We start from the raw sequence: 22551 nt of genomic DNA, 5'->3' as shown, positions 1-22551 counted from the left end.
AGACGGCAGGGTCGAAGGCACAGCCCAGCTTGGAGAGTCGATCACAGGGCAGACAGGGGAGAGTCCGGGAAGGGGACTGAGGACACACGTGCCTTCCTGAGTGCTTTGGGTCAAGCCTGGGAATCAGAGGAACCCCGAGCGCCAAAAGCACAGCCCTTTTAGTCAATACTGCGCAAGAGCAGAAGCTAGGACGAAGTCCAGCTCTCAAGGAGAAAGACCCCGCCCAGGGGAACGCAACGAGGGGCGGCGCACATGCGCAGTGAGATTCTCGAGAAACCCCGCCTATCTGTAATACTAACGATGCCCAGTCAGCTTCCTGTGAGTGGTTACTGATCTTCCAAACTCACTTTCTTAAAACGTAGTTCTGTGTCCAGGGCATAACCTCGTCTGGGACAAGCCTCTGGAATACACGAAAAGCTCCTTTACAAACCTGCTACAGTTTCCACATCTGGACCTGGAACCGATCACCAGCGTCAGACCCTTGGGTTCCCACCTAATACCTGTGGATGCTCACACAGCATCTGGGGGGGGGGGGGGGACATTCCTTCAAGGGCAGGAATCCCTCCTTTACAGAACCACTCATTCTGCTTTTAAATGTGTGAAATCAATCAGAAAAAGATGAAAGAGCTACTAAACTCAGCCACGTTAAATGGAATATCGGATATCTTATTGTTTGCGGTTGGTGGAACAGTGAGTCTGTGTGTGAACAAATATCAGGATGAGGTCATTCAACCGAGTCACCCCATGCCCTCACAAACATCACCTTAATTCTCACAGCAGCTATGAGTGATCGGAGCAAATCACATCTGACAGAGGAGGAAGCTGAAGTCTGGGGTCCTTCATGCATTCACCACACTTATCTACGACCCCCCCCCCCCCAGCCATCCTGTGGAGCTGGGGAAAGAAAGATTATGTCTCCTCCACAGCATCTCGGGTTAAACGGTGTGTGATACCGTGAAACAGGAAACATTAGTGAGAGTAGGTATGGAGTTTGGATCAATAAACAAGGTTAAGTCATTTTCTGCATTGTTTAAAATAACTAAAGTAAAATAAAAAAAGAGCTAGATGTATACCCACCTGGTGTAGTAAAGATAGATGGTGTTATTTTAAGAAATATCTGTATCATGCATTCGCACATAAAATCTTTCAAAGCCCTCTGTAAGTCCTACAAACCAAGAGTCTCTTGGTCCTTTACCTAGCTTTCGTAACAAAAATATAATTCATAATGAAAGATATATCTTTAAATTTTTATTTTCTCCCATTATTTAATTTCAATTTTGCCGCCTAGTCTATTAAGAAATAAATATTAGAGAATATTTAGAATAAGAAAGAAGGTGTAGAAAAAATGAGAAATCCATAATATCCTTCACCGTTACATACTGAACTTGAGAACAGTGGAAGTCATGAGAAAGCTTTAGGTTCATAGTTCCTGTACAGCATAGTGTCATCACATTACAGTTTATACAAGCAACACTTATTCTGCTCTAATTATTGCTATTAATGCAAGCACTTCAGTATTTCAAAAGTAATTATATTTAAAATTTACCCAAATCACAAATCCTGGGTCAAAATTCCTTTCTGAGATTATGTTACTAGTGTTATGTCCAGGATTTCACTGCCCAGGACCAGAGTAAGTGATCTCATTCAATGAGTCTGCAGAGGAAAGCCACCACCCAGGTAGTGTGGTGACCCAGGGAAAGGAGTCCTCTGGGAGCTGACAGCATAGGAAAACATTTCCCAGTGAGCTCAAACTTTAAAATTGACTACTAATCATCATTACCATAATGTATCAATATTAAATTATCTGATAAAATTTTATATACAACCTCTGTCATAAATTCATTCTGTGGTATTGACAGTCTGCTTCAGTGAGCCGAAAATAGAAATTCTAATCCTCAAGAATTTTAGTAGTGATACAAAATTTCTGTGTGGTGTTGGAGGGTGGGAAAAGTGTGGCAGAAAGTCCACAGAGACTGAAATAATAAAGGAAGCAGGGCAGAATGGTAGGTGAAACATCGATGCTCCGGGAAAGAAAGAGGGGACTTAGGGATGACGCTCCCTTGTGCAGGTAAAAAATGGTGCATGAATAGAAAGGAGAGGTGAGGGGTAAGTATTTAATGTGGAAAACAAGCAGGGAGAAAGAGCACTAAGGGTGGTGGTACAGATGTAAAGTCAGTTTGGAGTCTGAGCAGGGAAGACTGGAAGAAACAGCAACAGAGCACGGGAAAGACATTGGGTTGAGACAGATGAACAAATTGTGTCACGAGGGGGACAGAACCAATGGAGTGTTTATAAGGCCAAAGAGTGAAGTGAAAGATGATATAAGTGTAACTTAATTAAAAAATTTTTATTTATTCATTTTTAGAGAGAGAAGAAGGAGAGAGATGTTTGTTGTTCCATACATTTAAGGTGTAATTGGTTGATTTTTGTTATGTGCCTTGACTGGGTATTGAACCCACAATCTTAGCAGTTCAGGACGATGCTCTAACCAAATGACCTACTCACCCAGGGCCTATATGTGTGTAAATTTAAAACAAAAACTTTATATTTTGATAAGAATTGCATAATATTTAATATATCTCAGACATAGATTAAAATTCTTTACACTTATGGATTCATTTTATCTGGTTTTCATCACCATTTTCCAATGGATGAAATCGAGATACAGGGGGCAGTGATCATTCCCAGAATCACACCATGAACACCAGGGGCAGGTCCGACCTGCGAGCTCCAGCTGCAGAGTTCCTGCTTCCCCAGCACCGGCTGTGTCTATCATGTCCGTGCGGACATGCTTTTCTAGGCACAGAGCCTCCTGGAAGGTCACTTTTGGAAAAATTGAAAGTGTGTATTTTGAGGAGAGGAACACGAAGACTGAGGATGGGGAGAAAGTTTGGTTTACATTTTATTTATTCCTGTGCATCATAAATTTACAAGGTGCATTTTGCATGAATAACATCAATATCAATCAGAAATTAAATTAAAAACTCAGCTATGCCAATATGGAACTAATGCAAATATTCGATGATTACAAATAAAATGTTAGATGGGATTGGAAAGAAAAATAAACAGATCTTGAAATCAAATATTTGTGTTTTCTATCACCAATGAATAAATGGAAAAAAAATGAAATGACAGCTGGAGAAAAACATATAGAGTAAGTTACTCTGCTCACAGTGTTCAGATAGTAAGTGATTTAAATTTCTATGTTGAAATGCTTTTGCCAAATATTTTGTAAGAAGGTTTTTAAATAATTTTGAGGACCTAGCCTGTTGTCTCAGCCATAGAGCATCAGCCTGGTATGTGGAAGTCTTGGATCCAATTCCTGGTCAGGGCACACAGGAGAAGCAACTATCTGCTTCTCCACTCCACTCCACTCCACTCCCTTCTCTCTCTCTCTCTCTCTCTCTCTCTCTCTCTTTCTCTCTCTCTCTCCCTTCCGCAGCCATGGCTTGAGTTATTGGAGCAAGTTGGTGTCGGGCGCTAAGAATGGTTCCATGGACTCACCTCAGGCACTAAAATAACTCGGTTGCTGAGCAAGGGAGCTGCCGCACCAGATGGGCAGAGTATCGCCCTGTTTGGGGCTTGCCCAGTGGATGCTGATCAGGGCGTATACAAGAGTCTGTCTCTGCCTTCTCACCTCTCACTTAAATAAATAATAATAATTTTGAAGTGTTCTCATTGGAAAATTTTTCTGCTGTGTAAAACTATGCCCTTGAAGGGAAGTGAATTGGGGGCAAAACTCAATGTTTCCCAATCTAAAAAGTACTTGGATATTTTTGAGGGCTAAAGTTTTAAGTATTTCCTGAGTGCACACTTACAACTTTAGATATAATTTGGTTTAAAAAGAAAAAAACTGCCTGACCTGTGGTGGCGCAGTGGATCAAGTATCGATCTGGAACGCTGAGGTCACCGATTTAAAACCCTGCACTTGTCTGGTCAAGGCATATATGAGAGTTGATGCTTCCGGCTCCTCCCTCCCCTAAAATGAATAAACAAAAAGAAAAAAACAAAAAAGAAAAAACTGAATCCTCGGTCTGATGATGCCTCAGTGCTTGTCAAAACCCGACTTAGCTAAAGACATGGTCTGTGCCCACCCTCTGCATCAGCAAATTCATGTTCCTGTCCCGTCCCGCCACAGCCCTGTCTCCCTCATGCATTTCGTCTACTCTAGGACACTTTACCATCTTCAGTTGTCCATCTTTACCTCAATGGTAGGTGGAAACTCAATCCCAACGTCCTGTACTTTCCCAACGCAACACACAGGGTAGAAACTGAAGTCAGAGGAGACAGACTCTGTGACGTCAGAGACCCAAATTCGAAAGATGGACCGGGGACCGGGGGGAAAAAGGCATCCAGGACACGCTGCGCAGATCCCTGGAACCAGGAGAAATAGATGCCTCACAGCCAGGAGGGGCCTGAACCACAATCCTGGGTAGAGGGTTAGGCCGTGGGCTGGAAGTAGGTGCAGGACCCTGGACAGAGGTCCTCAGGGCGCTAACATCTTCACCAGGCTGATGAGTCCCACAAACTGGGCTTCCAGCTATCGCGCAGATACCTATCCAGCAGCTCGTGTCTTGGGCCAATGTTCAAATCAATCAAGAGATTTTTAGTGCCTGAGGTTGATGTTCAGACCAACGAACTATCCTCAGTGTCCGAGGCCAATGGTCAAACCCATCTAGCCACTGCTGCTGGAGGGGAAGAGAGAAAGCAGTAGGGAGAAGGAGGGGAAGAGAGAGAAGGGGGGAGAAAGAGGGGAAAGGAAGCAGACGGTCTCTTCTCCTGTGTGCCCTCACTGAGAATTGAACCTGGAATGTCCATTTGCAGGGCCAATACTCTATCTACTGAGGCAACTGCACAGGGCCCTTATAATCTTATTAATTAATATCCCAATAAAATTTTTGAAAAACAACTGAAATATTGCATTTTTCTTTCTTTTTAAAAATTTTTTTCCAAGAGAGACAGAGGAAGGGACAGGAGAGAGGTAAGCATCAACTTGTAGTTGCAGCACTTTAGTTGTTCATTCATTGCTTCTCATACATACCTTGAGCAGGGGGCTCCAGCTGAGCCAGTGACGCCTTGTTCAAACCAGCAACCTTGGGCCTTAAGCCAGTGACCTCTGGGCTCAGGCCGGCGAACTTTGAATATAAGATAGTGACCATAAAATATCATGTCCATTATGCCATGCTTAAGCCAGTAACCTTTGGGTTTCCAACCAGGAAGCTTGGCAGGTTGACGCTTTATTCATGCTCCATGACCAGTCAGGCTGAAAGTGTATTTACCTCGTTGGGAAACCACCACCACGAATTCCTGATAGCCCCTTCTCTCATCCTCTGGCAACCACTAATCTATTTCTTGTCTCGATGGACTTGACGCTTCTGGACACTTCATAGAAATGAAATCCTATGTGGTCTTTGGGGACTGACCTCCTTCACTTTGCATACAGGAGTTGAGGTTCATGAATGTTGTATTGTGGGTCAGACCATTATTTCTCTTTGTTGTCAGTGATGGCATATTAGTACTTGAAATAACAGGGGGAACACTTAGTAAAGTATATGATTGTCTAACCACTGTGCAATACACCTGAAACTAATTAAAAATACTGATAAAGTGTAAATGAAGAAAAAAAGAAGAGTAATGTTAGCATGGATGTCAGTTTTGAAGCGATGTGAAGTGGTAGCTGGTGTTTTTCATTACAGTTTCCCTAGTGACAAAAATGCTGAGCGTCTCATGCTCTTATCAGTCATGTCTATCTTTGTTTAGAAAAATGTGTTTGCATCCTTCACCATTTCTTAGTTTACCTTTGATTGTTGACTTGTAAAAATTCTTTATGTTCTGGATAAAATTCTTTACTAGGCATCTGATTTGCAAATATCTTCTCCCATAGTGTGAGTTCTCTTTTCACTCTCTTGACAATTTCCTTAGAAGTGTTTCATTTTGATGAAATCTAATTTATCTATTTTTACTTTTCTCTCTTCCACTTTCAGTGTCATCTAAGAAGCCATTGCCTTATTCTAGGTCATGAAGATGTACTACTATTTTTCTTTAAGAATTTTATAGTTTTATCCTTTACATTTACTTCTTGGTCCATTTTGAGGTTATTTATTGTTTGGAAGGTGAGAGAACCAAGTTTGACTTGATTGTTGCATGCACATGTCAGTTGTCCCATCAGCACTTGTTGGAAATATGATCTTTTTTTCATTGAATTATCCTGGCACTTTTGTCAAAATTCAATTGACTGTTCATGTGAGAATATATTTGGGAATCTCAATTTTATTCAATTGCTGTCAATCATTATGCCAGCCCACACTTCCCATCTATGGTAGCTTTCCAGTGATTTTGACTTTGGGATACTGAAGTTCTCCAACCTTATTTTCTTTTTTACACTTGTGTTGGCTATTCTGTGTCCGCTACATTTCCTTGTGAACTGGTATCAGGCTACCAGTTTCTGCACAATGAATAGCTGGCTTTTGATAGGGATTGTGTTGACACTGTAGGTCCATTTGCAGTTATTTTCATTTCAACAATATTAAATCATCTAATAAACAAACATAAAAATAGTTTTATTTCACAAAATATGTCACATGACATTATTCAAGTAGTCTTTTGTGCTGTAAGAATAAAATAAACTATCTTCTCTTCTATTTTTCAGCTATAGTCAAGAAGGTATCGATTTGTAACTTAATTGGGAACATAAATTAACTTGTCCAAGATGGTTGCATTGTCTGTTCTTGTATCTTCAGTATACTCTATGCTCTCTAAGGTCAGGAGGTCCTTGTGATGACCCCTCCCCTAGTGATAATCCTGGGATCCAGCTGTGAGGCCGAGTTCTAGGTCCGTGGCTGTTCTGGGCTCCTCTTCCTTGTCCAGGTAGCACTACTCCACTCTCCAGGCTTCCCTGCAGGCTTGGGAGGACTCGGGGGGAAATGTTCAAGGTCATCGTCTGTCTGTGCTCTTTTGCATCACTGTCACCTCCCTTATTCCCTCTAGGAAGAGGGAGTTGAGATTTCTCTTTGCGCAGACATACCTGCCGTTGGCTCAGGTTATGGTGAATTTGTGCATAATGTGGTCACTTCCAAGACACATGTCCAAGGATGGACACCCAGTTACCCCAGTGGCCCCACTGGGACATCCTCCATTACCCTTAGTACCTTATTGTGGTTTTTGATTCACATGGGACGGTGGGATTACTCATATTCTTGGGTACTTCTCAATGATTTTGTTGGAGAGAGTCTATTTTTCTTAAATAAAAAATGTTAAATCTTCCTCATTTGACAGTGTCATACTCGGGCATGTCTGGGGTCTCAGCATGGAGCATGTGCAGCCCTGCCAGAGAATTTATCAGCCCCTTCTCCCCTGTACCTTTAAAGCCCCTTTTACTTATATTGGGTTGAGTGTGTCCATTTGCTGCTGCTGAGCATTTTAAGCCGAAAAGGATCTGCTGGGCTCATCTAGGCGGTGATCCCTTAAATCCCTGTAACTGGAACCAGACCCAAAACCTTGAAGAATACAGGTGGAGCACAGAGCAACCTTCCAATTCAGTCAGCAAGCACAGGACAGGGCCTGTGGCACTGGGGACGCCCCATGTTGCATGCCTGACATTCTTGGAGCACACATGAAATTCTTTTCATTCTTGCCTGTCCCCAAGAAGAAGCTTCTGACACCAAGTGGAAATAACTCCCCAGTGTTGCCAAGAGGGAGATTCCATCTATTTAGATGCTGAGCCACAGGGGAAGCCAGTGGGGAAGCCTGCGACAAGAGGAAACTCCAGTTTCCTTCTCTGTCTCACATTCGAGAAGCCCAGATCTGTCGGCACCACCTGGGAACTGGGGAGCAGCTCACCTGGGGTGTGCATAGCAGTGACCGCCCAGGAGGCACTGGTCCTGGGCCTTATGGAGGCTGTCTGAGTCCAGTCCAGACCGTGTGTGTAACCTGCATGGGTCCTTACATAGATGAAACTGGACAAAGAGAATAAAACCAAAGTGATTTCAATATCTCTTATTTCCCATGAGAACCAGTGTCTTCTGGTGTTTGGAAGATACAGTGTTCCCAACAACTGGGCAGTTGGCTGTGGTTATAGCAGTGCTGGTCCCTGACACCATGGAGCTGTAAGCCCAGTAGGGGTAGCAGACTGGCTCAGACAGTGACCACTGAGATTGGGCAGTGCAGAGGGAGCTGGGATAGGATTTCTGTTGTTGGTAGTGGTTGTTTTAGGTGTCTAGTGACTCTGACTGGATACTCGATAATCCTATCAAGCAGGAATTAATGTGGAGATCAGGAGGAATGCCACACAGCACTAATTTATATGAAATACAGTTTATTATGCACACAGGAAACAACATTAGGATTCCCCAAGGAGAAAGGCTCAATTTCCATCCTGAGTGAAATAAGGGGGCAGGCAGATGGTTAGCCATGGCTTTTATTTTGGCTATGAGTTGGGGCAGTCTTGCTATTCATGGTTTGAGCTTCCCTTAGGGATGAGGGGTAGGCATCTCGGAACTTAAGTTTTGGCACAAATGTGGGTGAAGGTGGGGACATGAGGCTTGAAAGTTGTCAATTAAACATCAGTAGGGAGTCTTTCTTATTACTACACAGAGTTGAATAAGGCTCTGTAAAAGGTATATATGTAAATCTTCGTCTGCATAATGCTCTATATAGTTATAGTACAGGTGGTGGTGAGCTTAAAATAGTTAGCATTTCTTTAAAATGACAATGATTTGTCTCCCTAGTGTTGATTTTTTTTTTTTATTACCGAGACAGAGAGTAAGTCAGAGAGAGGGATAGACAGGGACAGACAGACAGGAACGGAGAGAGATGAGAAGCATCAATCATCAGTTTTTCGTTGCAACACCTTAGTTGTTCATTGCTTGTTTTCTGATATGTGCCTTGACCGCGGGCCTTCAGCAGACAAGTAACCCCTTGCTGGAGCCAGTAACCTTGGGTTTAAGCTGATGAGCTTTTGCTCAAGCCAGATGAGCCCGCACTCAAGCTGGCGACCTCGGGGTCTCGAACCTGGGTCCTCAGCATCCCAGTTCAACACTCTATTCATTGTGCCACTGCCTGGTCAGGCTTGATTTCTTTTTTAAAAAATTATTTTTATTTATTGATTTGAGACAGAGAGAGAGAGAGAGAGAGAGAGAGAGAGAGAGAGATCAATTTGTTGTTCCACTTATTTATGCATTTATTGGATGATTCCTGTGTGTGCCCTGACTGAGGATCAAACCTGCAAACTTGGTGTATCAAGACACTACAACCAACTTAGATAACCGCCCAGGGCCTCAAGAATTGATCTCTTTCTTTATTTCTCTTTCCTTCTTCCTTTCCTTCCTTCCTTCCTTCCTTCCTTCCTTCCTTCCTTCCTTCCTTCCTTCCTTCCTTCCTTCCTTCCTTCCTTTTTTCTTTTTCTTTTCTTCTTTCTTTTATCTTTCTTCCTCTCTTTCCTTCTTTCTTCATTTCTTTCTTTCTTTCTCTTCCTCCCTTTCTTCCTCTCTTCTTTCTTTCTTTCTTTCTTTCTTTCTTTCTTTCTTTCTTTCTTTCTTTCTTTCTTTCTTTCTTTCTTTCTTTCTTTCTTTCTTTCTTTCTTATAGGACTTTATTTGAGCCAAACTGATAACCTGTGCCAGGGACCAAATCTCAAATATTCCCTAGTTTCTTACGTTGAATCTCACGTCACTGGGAAGGGAAAGAGAGGCTCACATCTTCTTTGAGATTACAGAGTTGAACCCTCATTACTCATAGGACCACACTAGTTTTTAGGTACAACTTCCAAAATAAGATCAGTTATTTCTGCAGTATTGCTGGGAATCTACCCACATTTTAAGGGCATTCAAATATTTTATATTTCACAATAATTTTTTTTCGATGTATGACCTTTTAAATGGCCCTTGTTGGTCAAATATATTTGTAAATATGATATATATGTTTGCTGGCTTATATTTTGTATTGGGTGTGGGGGACAGGCTGGGTTTAGTTTTAAGACTAAGCTTTTCCCCACACCCTTGACTGATTGTTATATGCGGTGGTGCACTCTCATGAGGAATCCCATTATGCCTCAGCTAAGTGACTTTGTGTCAGAGACTTCCTTGTTTGTATATTGGATTAAAGATTTAAATTTCTACACTATAAAGCAGGGCAGACCAGGAGCTCGCTCTCTTGATTCCTGAGATTAGTATTAGAGAAGATAGGAGAGAAAGGCCACGTGGAGGAGGCCAGAAGAAGCTGACAAGATGGTGGAGTGCTGAGGGAAAAGCCAGTTTGTGCAGAGTTTGTGTAGAGAGGAGATGGGGAACAGAGGTGAATAAGTCTGGTGAGTTAGAAACCTTTGATTCTAGGAAAATCGGATAAGTCTGTAGCTTTGTGAGCGCTGAATGAGTGGGTTTTGGAACCCAGTGTGTGTTTTTACTTGCACTAGGTGCAAGCTAGGATTAAAGCTGATGGCCCACCAGTTTTTGGCTCTGTTGTTTCATTACCGTCTGTCCGAATCTAATGCGAACCTCCATAGGCCAGGCTGCTGTGATGGTGGCCCTGGCTACTGGCTTTACAGCCCTTTTAAAAATCGCCGTAAGGCCATTAGTTATGGGGCAGAAATATTTGCGGTTAGACTGATTGCAGCAAGATGTCTATGGTGAAAATACCAGGCACGTGTTTTTGACACCTGGTGAGAGAGAGACGCAGAATTCAAACCTGGGTTGTGTTACCTCAAAGTCTCAAGCTATTGGGTTACAGGTTCTTGGAACCAACTACTGCCCTCCAACCATCACAGTCTCCCCACCCCCTGCCTTGTTCTGAGCTCCCTCCACTTCCCTACCCTAGAGTCTGACTCAGCTGATCTGGGAGACCAGGCTCCAGGCCCAGGAGGATGGTCTGGGTTCCGTCTAAGCAACTCCAGCCCCAACTGTGGTTCTGGGAACATGCTGCTCTTTCTCACCCTGGCACGTCCTCGTCCTCACCCTCTTTCCAGCAGAGACAGCCAGACTGGGTGCCAAGCCTGCCCTCAGCCTCCCCAGAGGAGTTGGCTCACTTTTGAAAGCCCAATGTTTCCAGCATCTTCATTCACTGTTTTTTTTTGGCCAATGAGCCACTTGCAAACATGACTCAGCGAAGATTTGAAAATCATTTGCACACTGAGACTTGCTTTCTTGCTAATCTTGGAAGACGGAGCTGCCCCAGAGCAGGCCTGTGCTAGCCTGCTGGGTGATGAGAGTTTGGTGGCCAAGTCATCTTTGTGTTTCCAGCCAACAGCCAGCCAACCTTGTTCTCTTTCTATTCTGCATAAACTGGCAGCAAATGTGGGCGGCTGTGGAGGGGGAAGGAGAGTGTCTGGGTCCCAGTGAAGGGGCAGAGTGTTGAGGAAGAGAGACCCGTGGGGAAGCAGACATACGGGAGCTATGGTGGGTGATGGTGTCTGTGAAGAGGGGCGGGTGTCTGAGGGGCAGCAGGATGGGGGCGGGGATGTGGGGGATTGGCAGGGAGCAAGTGAGGGTCTTGGGAGGCATCGGGTTTATGCACATTCACCAGGTGGGCCCACTGGGTGACTGGGTGTTTCTCCTTGGGCACGTGTCTTGAAAGTGGTCACATTACGCACAGATTCAGATGGTCTTTATTATCACTGTATCCTGAAATCAGCCCTGTGTCCATACAGAGAGAGATTCCAACTCCCTCCCCTAGAGGAATCTAATACAACTGAGAGGTGACAGTGATACAGAAGACAGGCAGATGATGATCTTGCCTCTCAAGCCTGTAGATAAGCTTGGGGAGTGGACAAGGAAGAGGAACCACAAATAGAGATAATATAGAATTTATGCAAATGGAAAACTTTCACTTCAAAACATACCATTAAGTAAGTAAAAGACAACTGCCAGTATGAAAGAAAATATTTGCAGATCATATGCCTGATAAGGGAATTGTACCCAGAATATAATAGAAACCCTTATTAGTCAGCAACAGAAAGCCAAACAACCTATTAGAAAATGATCAAAGGATTTAAAGACATTTCTACAAATATGATTTACAAATAGCCAACAAACCCATGAAAAGACTATCTACACATTTCTTCCTTAGGGAAATGTGAATCAAAACCACAAAACTTCTTCACACCCACTTGTACATGTATATTTAGAGCGTAGTTATTCACAGTAGCCTAAAATGGGAAAGGACCCAAATGCCTATGAGCTGATGAATGGTGTTGTGTGGGTCTTTGCCTATTGATAATGATGCTGTCGTAGGAACGCCTGGGGCACTTCCTTGGGCCACTTTTACTCGTGGTGATCTGCCAGAGACATTTCCTCCACTACAGTCATGTTGTGGTTGGATCAGCCCTCATAGTACCTGTATGACTGCAGGATGCACTGGTAGGCTTAGTAGATGGAGTGTTGCCCGGGGCGCAAATGTCTCTGGTTTAATTCCTGGTCGGGGCACACATGAGAATCGGCCATCAGATTGTCCCCCCTCCCTCTCCTCCTTCTGTTTCTCTTCCGTTCTCACAGTCACTGGATAGACTGGTTCAAGCATCAGCTTCTGGACAGCAGCTGCTGGGTAGGTCACTCTCAGGGTGCATGCGGGAGTCTGTTTCACTATCACCTTTCTTCTCACTTAAAAAGAAAAAAGAAGATTTATTATTCTGTGATCATAGAGGGTACAGCACATGCTAGAGGGCCACAGAGCAAGGTGAGAAAGGAGGAGGAGCATGGACCTGGCGGAGGAGCATGGAGCCTTAACTAGGGTCCAGGGGTGGGTGTCTAGAGTTTGGAGGGTTCATTGTTTATTGAAGGATTTAAAGCATTAAGAGCAGGAATAGAGCACAAGAACTGAGAGGCACGGGCCACTCAAACTGTCTGTTGTTTATGTTACCCAAGGCTTTAAGGAGAATGTCATGGTGCAAGCTGCCCGGTCCTTATCTACTTGTTTTGATAGTAACTGTGTCATTCATTAGGCAATTTGTTTTTGGAGATGAATGTCTTTGATTTGGATGACTCACTTTAATGTCAGACACTTACACCATAATGAAGAAACAAAATGTGGTGTGTCTACAGTGGAATATCACTGTCATTAAGCAGCACATGGACACTGACACATTACAACACAGATGAACCTTGAAAACCTTCCACAGAATAAAAGACACAAATGACCACAGTGTATGGTTCCATTTATAAGAGATGTACAATATGGGCCAACCCCCAGATACAGAAAGCAGATCAGTGGATGTGAAGGGGTTGGGAAGGGTAATTAGGGTGACTGCTAATAGGCATGGGGTTTCTTGTTGGGCTAATGGAAACATTTTGAAATTAGTAGTGATGTTTGCACAAAATTATAAATATATATACATTTAAAATGCATCGATCAAAATAATATAATCAAAATTTCTACATTATGTGAATTTTACTCAAAAATCTTAATAATAAGAAATGAAAACTAACAAAAATATAAAACTATCCAGATTGATTAGCTGCATGGCTGTCATCCAAGTGACATGGAGACAGGCTGTGTCTACGTTTCACTGGCCCTAAAGAAAAACCGCGTCTCTGGAAGCACATGTGAAGGTACTTTTCAAACCTCAGCTAGTGCTGTACGCAGTCATATACCTTAAGTTTTTTCCCCTTTAACATTATGTCATGAATATTTTCCATGTCTTTGAAAGGTCTTTGAAATATATTTTTAAAACCAAAGACATTGGATTAACAATCTTGATACATTCAGAAATTGCACTAATTTTTTGCCATTGGAAAGTTTGAGATAAATCTACAGAACCTCACACAGAAATATTTCTAAATGTTTTTATGTTAAAATGGCAAAATAATAAAAGTTAGTAATATGTGTAAGGTCAAACAGAAAAAAATGTTTATTTTCAGCAAGTACTTACTTACACATTTAATATATTGCAGGCACTGTTTGAAATAAATCTTTTACAAATATTGATTCTGATAGATATATGAATTTACCAGAACTTCCAACTGCCCTTTGGTTGTTCCACCTGGCTGCCTGACCTCACCCTTACTTACTGAATAATTGCTCCTGAGGTAGAAGAGTTCCAGAAAGCTGGTCAACTGCTCAAGGAGGAGCATTTCAGAAAGTTGAAATCCTAGCCCTGGCCGGTTGGCTCAGTGGTAGAGCGTCGGCCTGGCGTGCGGGGGTCCCGGGTTTGATTCCCGGCCAGGGCACACAGGAGAAGCGCCCATCTGCTTCTCCACCCCGCCCCCTCTCCTTCCTCTCTGTCTCTCTCTTCCCCTCCCGCAGCGAGGCTCCATTGGAGCAAAGATGGCCCGGGCGCTAGGGATGGCTCCTTGGCCTCTGCCCCAGGTGCTAGAGTGGCTCTGGTCGCGACAGAGCGATGCCCTGGAGGGGCAGAGCGTCGCCCCCTGGTGGACGTGCCAGGTGGATCCGGGTCGGGCGCATGCGGGAGTCTGTCTGACTGTCTCTCCCCGTTTCCAGCTTCGGAAAAAAAAAAAAAAAAGAAAGAAAGTTGAAATCCTAAAACTGTAAAATGGAACCTAACAGAACTTTTGACTCAGTACCCCCTCAGGCTCTCCCAAGCTCTATAAAATTCATCCCTAGTCTGTAAGCGGTGCCCTTCTTCCCCGGAGAAGTGCCTGGCAGGGTTCCTTTCTTTCTTTCAATAAAAGACCAGTTACTCTGGTCTTTTCGGACTCCTATGAATTTCAACATTTGGTGCCGAAACCCGGGACAGGGTACTAACTGCCTGTACGATCCCTCTTTGCCGTTCAAACTTACAACCAGGGAAGCAATGGGCAGCGGCATCTCGTCCGGGGTTTACTCCCTGATTCTGTTTGGACGTGTAATTGTAGGTTGATTGGCCAGCGATCTGTCCCTGTCCTGAACCCCTGCTGGACCAGAAAGGTAAGGAGTTTTCTCCCTTCCTCTTTCCCGGTTGGCTTCTCTTTTCCACAAAATTTTCTCTGATCGGACGGTTTTCTCTGACACGCCTCAGCTTTTGAGGGGTTTGACTTTCAGTCGAGTAGACTGCATGGAAGACTAGGTGCCTAGCCAAACCTCTCCTCTCTCTCTCTCTATCTCTCTCTCTCTCTCTCTCTCTCTCGGAGCTCCCTGACAGGTTGTAATGACCTCTATCAGGGACGACTCCCCCACATGGAGATTTTTCTCCTTTTGGGACAGTGACAAAAGGCAGAGATGCCCCATCTTGCTCACCTGTCTCCACGGCTCATCAGAGTCTAAGCCTTCTGACCAGACCCCTCTAGGATGTCTCATAAAAAAAACCTCACTAAGTTGGGCCTCTCTGACCTTAAGCCAAAAAACCTCATTTTCTTCTGTAACATGGCATGGCCTCAATACAAATTAGACAATGACTCCCAGTGGCTTGAAAATGGGACATTCGATTACAATATTCTGAGGGACCTAGATAATTTCTGCGATTGGACTGGGAAGGTCTCAGAGATTCTTTATGTACAGGCTCTCTTCTCCCTTTGCTCCTGTCCTTAAATTCTGTGCCTTCTGTTCTACACACAGGCCATTTTTAGCCAAAGAAACCTCACCTAAACCTCTGCTCCTAATCTTTCCTTCTCCATGGACTCCCAACTCTCTTCCCCTCCTGCCTAACACCTGGGGGCACCCCTCTTTTGGGACCCCTCTCTGGTCTCTCTGAAAATCTCTTCCACTCGAATCTCTTCCTTCCAGAAAGCACCTTCCCCTGTCTTCACTGAATCCTCTTTTTTATTCACCTGCAAATACTCTTCTCTCTTTCTCCTCCCCTACTGGCCAGGGGCCCCTCCCTTCTCCACTCTGTTCTTAGACCCCTCCTCCCTCCTTACAGACAGGTGGCTCTGTCTCTTTTTCTTCTTTGACCTATCCTTTCCCTTCCTCAGAGACTGACTGTGCCTTCCACTACCCCTCGTCCTCTTCCCTTTCTTCAGAGCTCTAAATCTTTTAACTCCTCTGACCACGTGGCACCACCACCAGCACTTTAACCTTCTCCTCCTCCTCCTCCTGAGGATTCTGACCCTCCTTCTTTCCATCTAGCTGCTCACATTGTCCATCTGTCTTCTTTCTCTCTTTCTCCCCTCTATACTGACAACTCCCTGCCATCTCGAAAAGCTTAAAAAAGCAGAGTTGTCTATATTGAGCTGTGTGAGTGAGTAATCTGTTTTGTCTCTTTGTTTGTCAGAAAATATCTCTAGTATAATTTGAATTGAAACAAGTAAATCATACTCATTTAAATTTCTTAATTTTCAATTTATATGTGAAGTATTTGTTTAATGTGTAACTGTGTCTGTTTCTAAGGCCTTAAACCAAAATTACCTGCCACTTAAGTCAAGGCTTACTCATCCCCATGGACTCTCCCTGCAATACCCTCATCCTTCCTATTCAAAAACCTTCAGGGACTTATCACCTCGTACAAGCCTTACACCTAATCAATGAGGTGGTAGTTCCCCTCCATCCAGTAGTCCCTAATCTCTACAGGTTACTGTCACAAATTCCCTCAAACACCACTCACTTCAGGGTCCTAGACCTCAAGAATGCCTTCTTTACCATTCCTCTACACCCTCACTCTTTCTGTTTGCATTCACCTGGATTGACCCAGACACTAATGCAGCCCAGCAACTTACGTGGACTGTCTTACCCCAGGGGTTCAAAAACAGCCCACACCTGTTTTGGCAGGCACTAGCTCAGGATTTAGCAGCATGCAATCTCAAAACTGGTACTCTCTTACAATATGTAAATAACCTACTCCTCTGCAGTCCCTCCCTGCCTGCCTCAAGGAGACACACCGCCACCCTTTTTAACTTCCTCACCATGAAGGGATATCGTGTCTTCTCTGCTAAGGCTCAACTTCATCTCTGTCCATAGTCTATCTAGGCATCGCCTTAACCCCCACCACCTGAGGTCTCACCCTAGATCGAACTCAGACTCTCCGCAGTCTCCAACCACCTACCACCGCAGATCAAATCCTTTCTTTCCTTAGTCTAATAGGCTTCTTTAGACACTGGATTTCCAATTTTACTCTCTTAGTCAAGCTCCTCAGTGAGATCTTCTGAGCATGGCTTTTAAGGTCTATAATGGGCAAGGGAGTCACAGAAAAGGCAAATAAGGCCCAAAATAAGTCAGGAAATACTAGCTTGTGATATATGCTTTTAAAGGCTGCAGTGCCCTAAAGGGCTTCATAGAATTTCATCAGGGCCCTGATCCAGAGTGAGAGTGGAAAAAAAGGTCATTGAACTGAAACCTGCCAGGCTTCCCGGCCCCATCAAGGAACACATCACTGCTGTGGAAAGAGGGACATGAGAAGGTAAACTGTCCCCTTGCTCCATGGAAGGAGGGTTCAGTCTCTTCTAGACCTGCTCCAGCTACCTGTGACCTGACCTTGTCCAGCCTGCTGGGAATTGCCACTAAAGGCCCAAGGACATTGTTCATGAGCCTAAGGTATTTCTTCCAAGTAGTAGATAAACTGATCTCATTTCTTGGAAACACAAGGGCCATCTACTATGCCTTGCCTGAATATTTGAATTTTATTTATCTCTCATAGATCTCTACTGCAGGTATTGAGAGTCTAATTTTGTTGCTTTATTTAATGTATACTATCTCCTCTATTCCTCTTGTCTCAATGCCCTATGCCTATTGTAGGCTGGGATCTGCTGCTGATTCCAGCTAGAAGCAGTGGTCACTAAGACTTAAACTTTAACTGCAAAATGTAGAAATGCAACCACGCTTTCCTTAAGTACTTGCAGGGTTTACAGATTACTCAGCAAACTGTTCAAAGACTGTCCAAGAGGCACTTCCAGCATTACATTACCTAAAGACTGACTTTCACATGGACAGGTCCACACACCGTGATCCTGACAACTCCCACTGCTACTAAAATAGAAAATGGCATAACACTTATATGTGTCTCCCTACTAATTAGACAGAAACCTGTACCCTAATCTATCTCACCCCAAATATCAATCTAATCCCACCCCATGAGCCTCTTTTAATTCCTAGTATACTACCCGTCAATCTAAGGACCAAACAAGCTGCACAGATAATCCCTCTTCTTGTTGCTTAAGGAGATTCTATAAAAATAGGTCTGGGGCAGTGGGACTGGCCACTGCCTTGTCTTATTCCCACTCTCTCTCTCTCTGAAGCCCAGTGAATTCGTAAGAAACAAACCAAGTCATAGAATCAGTGGTTTTGCACAAACTGTGTGTCTTGACTATTGCCTTTCATTGGTCCACTCACTCTCCTACTTATTTTTCTAACTTTAGGACTCTGCCTTTGATGTTTGTTCACTAGTTTCTTACAGAACTGCATGCATACCTTTGCCAATCAAAACATTGGAAAAATCTTCCTAACCCTACACACCAACCCTGAAACCTGCCTTTGCAAAACAGAAAAATCTAGAACCCTATAAATACACTCCTACTCCGAATAATGGTGGAAAAACCCCTTGTTCTCAATGCTAGCACCAATTATAGGACCAGTCCTAATTTTGTGCCTAATATTAATGTTTACCCCTTTCTTTATCAAGTTCCTGCAGGCTCAAATGACAGAAATCTCCAGGATTACCTACAATCAAATGCTCTTACAACCCCTACTCCAACTGCCCCAGGGAGGGGTTCACAAAGGAGGCCCCCACTAGGGATAACAGCAGAAAGTACCTCCAGAAGATGGCCAGTCTGAGACAAACCTCCTTACTGAACCCCATATCCTCTCCTTCTCCCCACCTCTTTTCCTTTTTATCATACCACAGAGTTGAGAAATGATAGATATATGAATTTACCAGAACTTCCAACTGCCCTTTTGTTGTCCCACCTGGCTGCCTGACCTCACCCTTACTTACTGGATAATCACCCCTGAGGCAGAAAAGTTCCAGAAAGCTGATCAACCACCCAAGGAGGAGCATTTCAGAAAGCTGAAATCCTAAAACTGTAAAAGGGAACACATACCAGAACTTTTGACTCAGTACCCCCTCAGGCTCTCCCAAGCTCTATAAAATTCGGTAACCAGTGCCCTTCTCCCCCAGAGAAGTGCCCGGCAGGGTTCCTTTCTTCCTATCAATAAAAGCCTGTTAGTCTGGTCTTTTTGGACTCCCATGATTTCCAACAGATTCATTTTATCTCATTTTCATCATCATTTTACAAATGAGGAAACCGAGACACAGAGGCAGTCGTCACTCCCAGAGTCACACAATTAATACAGAAACAGGGTCTCCAGCTGCGTAGCTCCTGCTCCCTCCCATCATGTTCATCTGTGATCCTTCTCAGACATGCACAGAACCTTCTGGAAGGTCACAGACACTGGGACTGTGTTTCTTTGGGGAGGAAGACAAGAGATAAGGATACGAAGGACCTTTGCTTTTTATTTGCTTTATTTCCATACATAAGACTATGGAAGGTGACAGGTGTAGACTTAGTAACACAAAGTAGAGCAGGACAGAGTGGACAATCACCGCAATCTGGCCCTCCTCCTCAGGGCAGGGATTGATTCTTCAACGCCCCCTGCAGTCAGGGGTGGTGTCTGGGGGACCTAACAATGGGATGGTTGAACTGTCAACCAAAGGTCATTTCACTTGAGGCCCCTCAGACTGGGCCACACGTGTGACACCAGCACTTCCCAAAGGAGTGGAATAGAATAGGGGGAGGGGCATGTGTGTCTGAGCCGGTGTTTGGAGACCCCACTGTATTGACCCAGAAGTTTCTGACTTTTTGGTCCAATTTCATAGGATTGATTAAAAGCAAAATCAATACATGGGAAGTCGTTTTAACTCCTTTCACAATTTCAAAAGTGTCTGGGAAGAACAGGAGACACGTTGCAACCTCTGTGCTGGGTCCTGGATGTGCCTCGTGCAGGCCGAATCAAGACCCTACCCGCAGGCCGACCCGGGTCCCTGGGACCTGGATGCCCTCCTCCCTGATCCTGGGTCCCTCTATTGGGAAGTTCAGCCTCAGGCATCTCAGAGTTCAAGGCCTGTGACCAAGATTCCCTCCTGTGTTTTGTAGTTGGGAGAGTCCAGGACCTTGGGAAGGATTTTCCACATAGGTTTGGGGTGCAAGTGGACAATCGAAAATGATGACACCTATTAGTTTATTCCAAGACAATTTTTTTTAGAGGCAGGTAAATTCTTCCTATGTGAGAGTCCCAGCCTCCCACCCCACAACTTACCTGCTGGTGGGGATAAGGGGCGAGTCCAGCCCTCGGTTTAAGTGGCAGGAGAGGCAAATATTCCAACCCCTGCCTTGGGGACCCTCGTTGCTCCCTACTCAGAGCCTCCTTCCCATCCTGCTCTTGCTTCCCTCTAGGGGGCGCCCCAGCCAAGACCTCCTTCCACTGTGGAGAGACAGGTGGGGCGCGGGGCGGGGGGACTCCTGTTCAGGGCCAAAGCTCCCTCTCTCCCTGTGGGTCGTGTCTACCTCACTGTCCCACGACCTGGTGAGATTGAAACAAGAACTGCAGCCCAGTGATTGAGATGAAATTTGTATTAAGTGACAGGAGCAGATCATGGTGAATACCTTGACCATTGTTCCTAAGGGCAAAAGTTGACATACTTTGAGAATCATGGAAGCCAGAGAAAGGCCCCGATGTCCACAATTTGTGACTCTCTCCAACTGTTCATGAGCCATGATAAATATGTAAACTTTCAAAATTTATGAAGTGCTTTGTGTTTTGCTCTGGGTGGAGAACAGGGCTCTAAGGTAATGAACTACCTCAGAGAAGGTCTGCAGTGCCTGTGAATTCTGTTTCATGATATTCATCGGAGAGGTCAAGGCCCTCGGGACCTTCAATAACAAAGTAATCTCTCTCGATTGTTCAGATCATGTAAAGGGGACCCTTTACCAACTTAGGACAGATTTAGAGTTAAAGGAGAAAGAATAAGAAGCACAGATTGAATCAGAGTGCCTCTCTATTTTTAAAAATTTTGTTTAGAAAATTAAAGGGGTGATATTGATCAATATGAGTACATAGGTTCCAGGAGAAATAGCTCTATAGCATTTGAACTATTGGTCATGTTTGTGCCCATCAGTCAAAGTTAAATCATTTTCAGTCACCGTATATTTGTCCCACTTTGTTCTTCTTTCCCTGACCCGAGTGTCTCTTGTCAGCAAACATCAACGCGATGCCCCAGAGCTCAGTCCACACCAGGGCCCTGTCTTCAGGCTTGTGCAGGACGTAGAATAGAGCAGCCATCCGGTCCCCCTGTCTTCTGTCAGAGGACACTGCAGAGAGAGAGAGAGCCAGAAACTGAGGGTTGGATGGAACATGAAAAGTAGAGTGGAAAAGAGAGATACAAAAAGGACAGCAGAGAGGATGAGAAAGAAATAAAGACAAAAAGAGAGAGAACAAACAGAAAAAGTGAGAGGTAGGCTGAATAGAGCTGGTGGGCAGGGGCAGGGACAGGGGGACACCAAGAACAGGGTGGGGAGGTGGCATCATGGACAGACCCTGGTCTCCCTGGTCCCCGGCATGTCCTGCTCCTGTGAGGGGACAGGACCTTACCTGGCACAGAACCTGTCGTCCAAGGATGGGGCCAAGGAACACTTGTGGCCTTTCACTTTTACCACGAAGGTCTGCTCACGTCTGAATGACCAGGGACAGCACTGCTCAAAGCAGACCCTGAAGGTGCAGTTTCCACACTTTCGGGCCCTGCTCAAGGGCACCACGGCATCGTCATAGCAACAGTGTTGCTCGGGGTCATAGAACTTGTCACCACATCTTGTGTGTGACTGGCACAGCAGCAGGTGAGCACCTGTGGGAGTCACTGGAGAAAACAGAGCTGGTGTGACCCAGATGGCAGGGCAGCAGTGTGTAGACTGGGGCGCTCTGGGAGCTGCCACCCACCCCCAAGTGTCCTTGTCCCTCCTGGGCTCACCTGGGGCTCCATGTGAGCAGAGGAGGGTGACAATACAGACAGCGGCCAAGACACCTGTGGGAGAGCAGATGGATGAGGCGTGGTGAAGGGACAGCCTGGGTCCTCCTCAGGGAGCCCACCTGGGGCAGGGACAGGAGGGAGGAAGGTCTCTGTCCTGACTGAAGGTCAGGAGAGCTTAGAGCAGTGCAGGGTGGGACCTAGTCACCTGTGTTCAAATGTCTTGGGATTAAAGACTGTGGGAGATGAGGGTTATTGGCAGGACTCAGGAGAAATGGGTTTAGGGGTCTGGAGAATATGGGTGATTCCTGAGTAAGAATTCAGAGCAGAAGGCTCAGGTGGAGTCTGACTCTCAAGGGGGCCGAGCTGACAGGGGTGTTACTTAGATGACCTGCATTAAAGATGAGAAGTTTGGGTTTGGAGTGTGAAAGTGAGATATGCGTGCTGTTGGGCTTAAGTTTCAGGACTGAACCAGAGAAGTGGATGGGATGATGTTGGGGGTGAGGTTAGCTACAGCCGGGCCCCAAGGAGGGGGATTTGGCTGAGGTCGGGATGGGGTGGTGGCTGAGGTTGGAGATGGGCTCTGAGGGACTAGGGGTTGGGGCCTCCTTACCGAGGACGTAGCATCGAGGAGTCATGGCTCTGGGTTGGCTGCAGCGGAATCAGAGGAAGGTCTGCAGTTCCCGCAGGTGCTTTTATCTGTTATGAGGTGACGTCATGGATCTCCTGCTTTCTGAGCAGACC

General features: G+C 44.9%; 1 protein-coding gene and 1 long non-coding RNA gene across 2 annotated transcripts in view; both read right to left on the bottom strand.

The window, feature by feature from the left end:
• Window positions 1-22551, bottom strand: part of LOC136397353 (uncharacterized) — a 58004-nt gene that overhangs the window by 16121 nt on the left and 19332 nt on the right. The gene's annotated exons all lie outside the window — the stretch shown is intronic.
• Window positions 327-22445, bottom strand: LOC136397095 (uncharacterized). Its single transcript, XM_066371696.1, has 6 exons — window positions 22421-22445; window positions 21811-21864; window positions 21438-21699; window positions 7787-7955; window positions 2722-2812; window positions 327-400 (listed from the first exon to the last, which is right to left on the bottom strand). The coding sequence occupies exons 1-6, from the start codon at window positions 22443-22445 to the stop codon at window positions 327-329; spliced, it is 675 nt and encodes a 224-aa protein (XP_066227793.1).

This window comes from Saccopteryx leptura, chromosome 3 (genome assembly GCF_036850995.1).
Source record: "Saccopteryx leptura isolate mSacLep1 chromosome 3, mSacLep1_pri_phased_curated, whole genome shotgun sequence".
NCBI classification, from domain to species: Eukaryota; Metazoa; Chordata; class Mammalia; order Chiroptera; family Emballonuridae; genus Saccopteryx; species Saccopteryx leptura.
Note: the sequence above shows the minus strand (reverse complement) of the source record. Positions and strands in the feature narration are given on the sequence as shown.

Excerpts from the sequence above, each read along its gene's own strand:
- LOC136397095 (XM_066371696.1), bottom strand. The coding sequence starts at position 22,445 with ATGACTCCTCGATGCTACGTCCTCG. Across the intron at positions 21,700-21,810 it reads CTGCTCACATGGAGCCCCAG|TGACTCCCACAGGTGCTCAC; the intron begins GTGAGCCCAGGA and ends TGTTTTCTCCAG. Across the intron at positions 401-2,721 it reads TCTGCAGCTGGAGCTCGCAG|AGGCTTGTCCCAGACGAGGT; the intron begins GTCGGACCTGCC and ends CGTGTATTCCAG.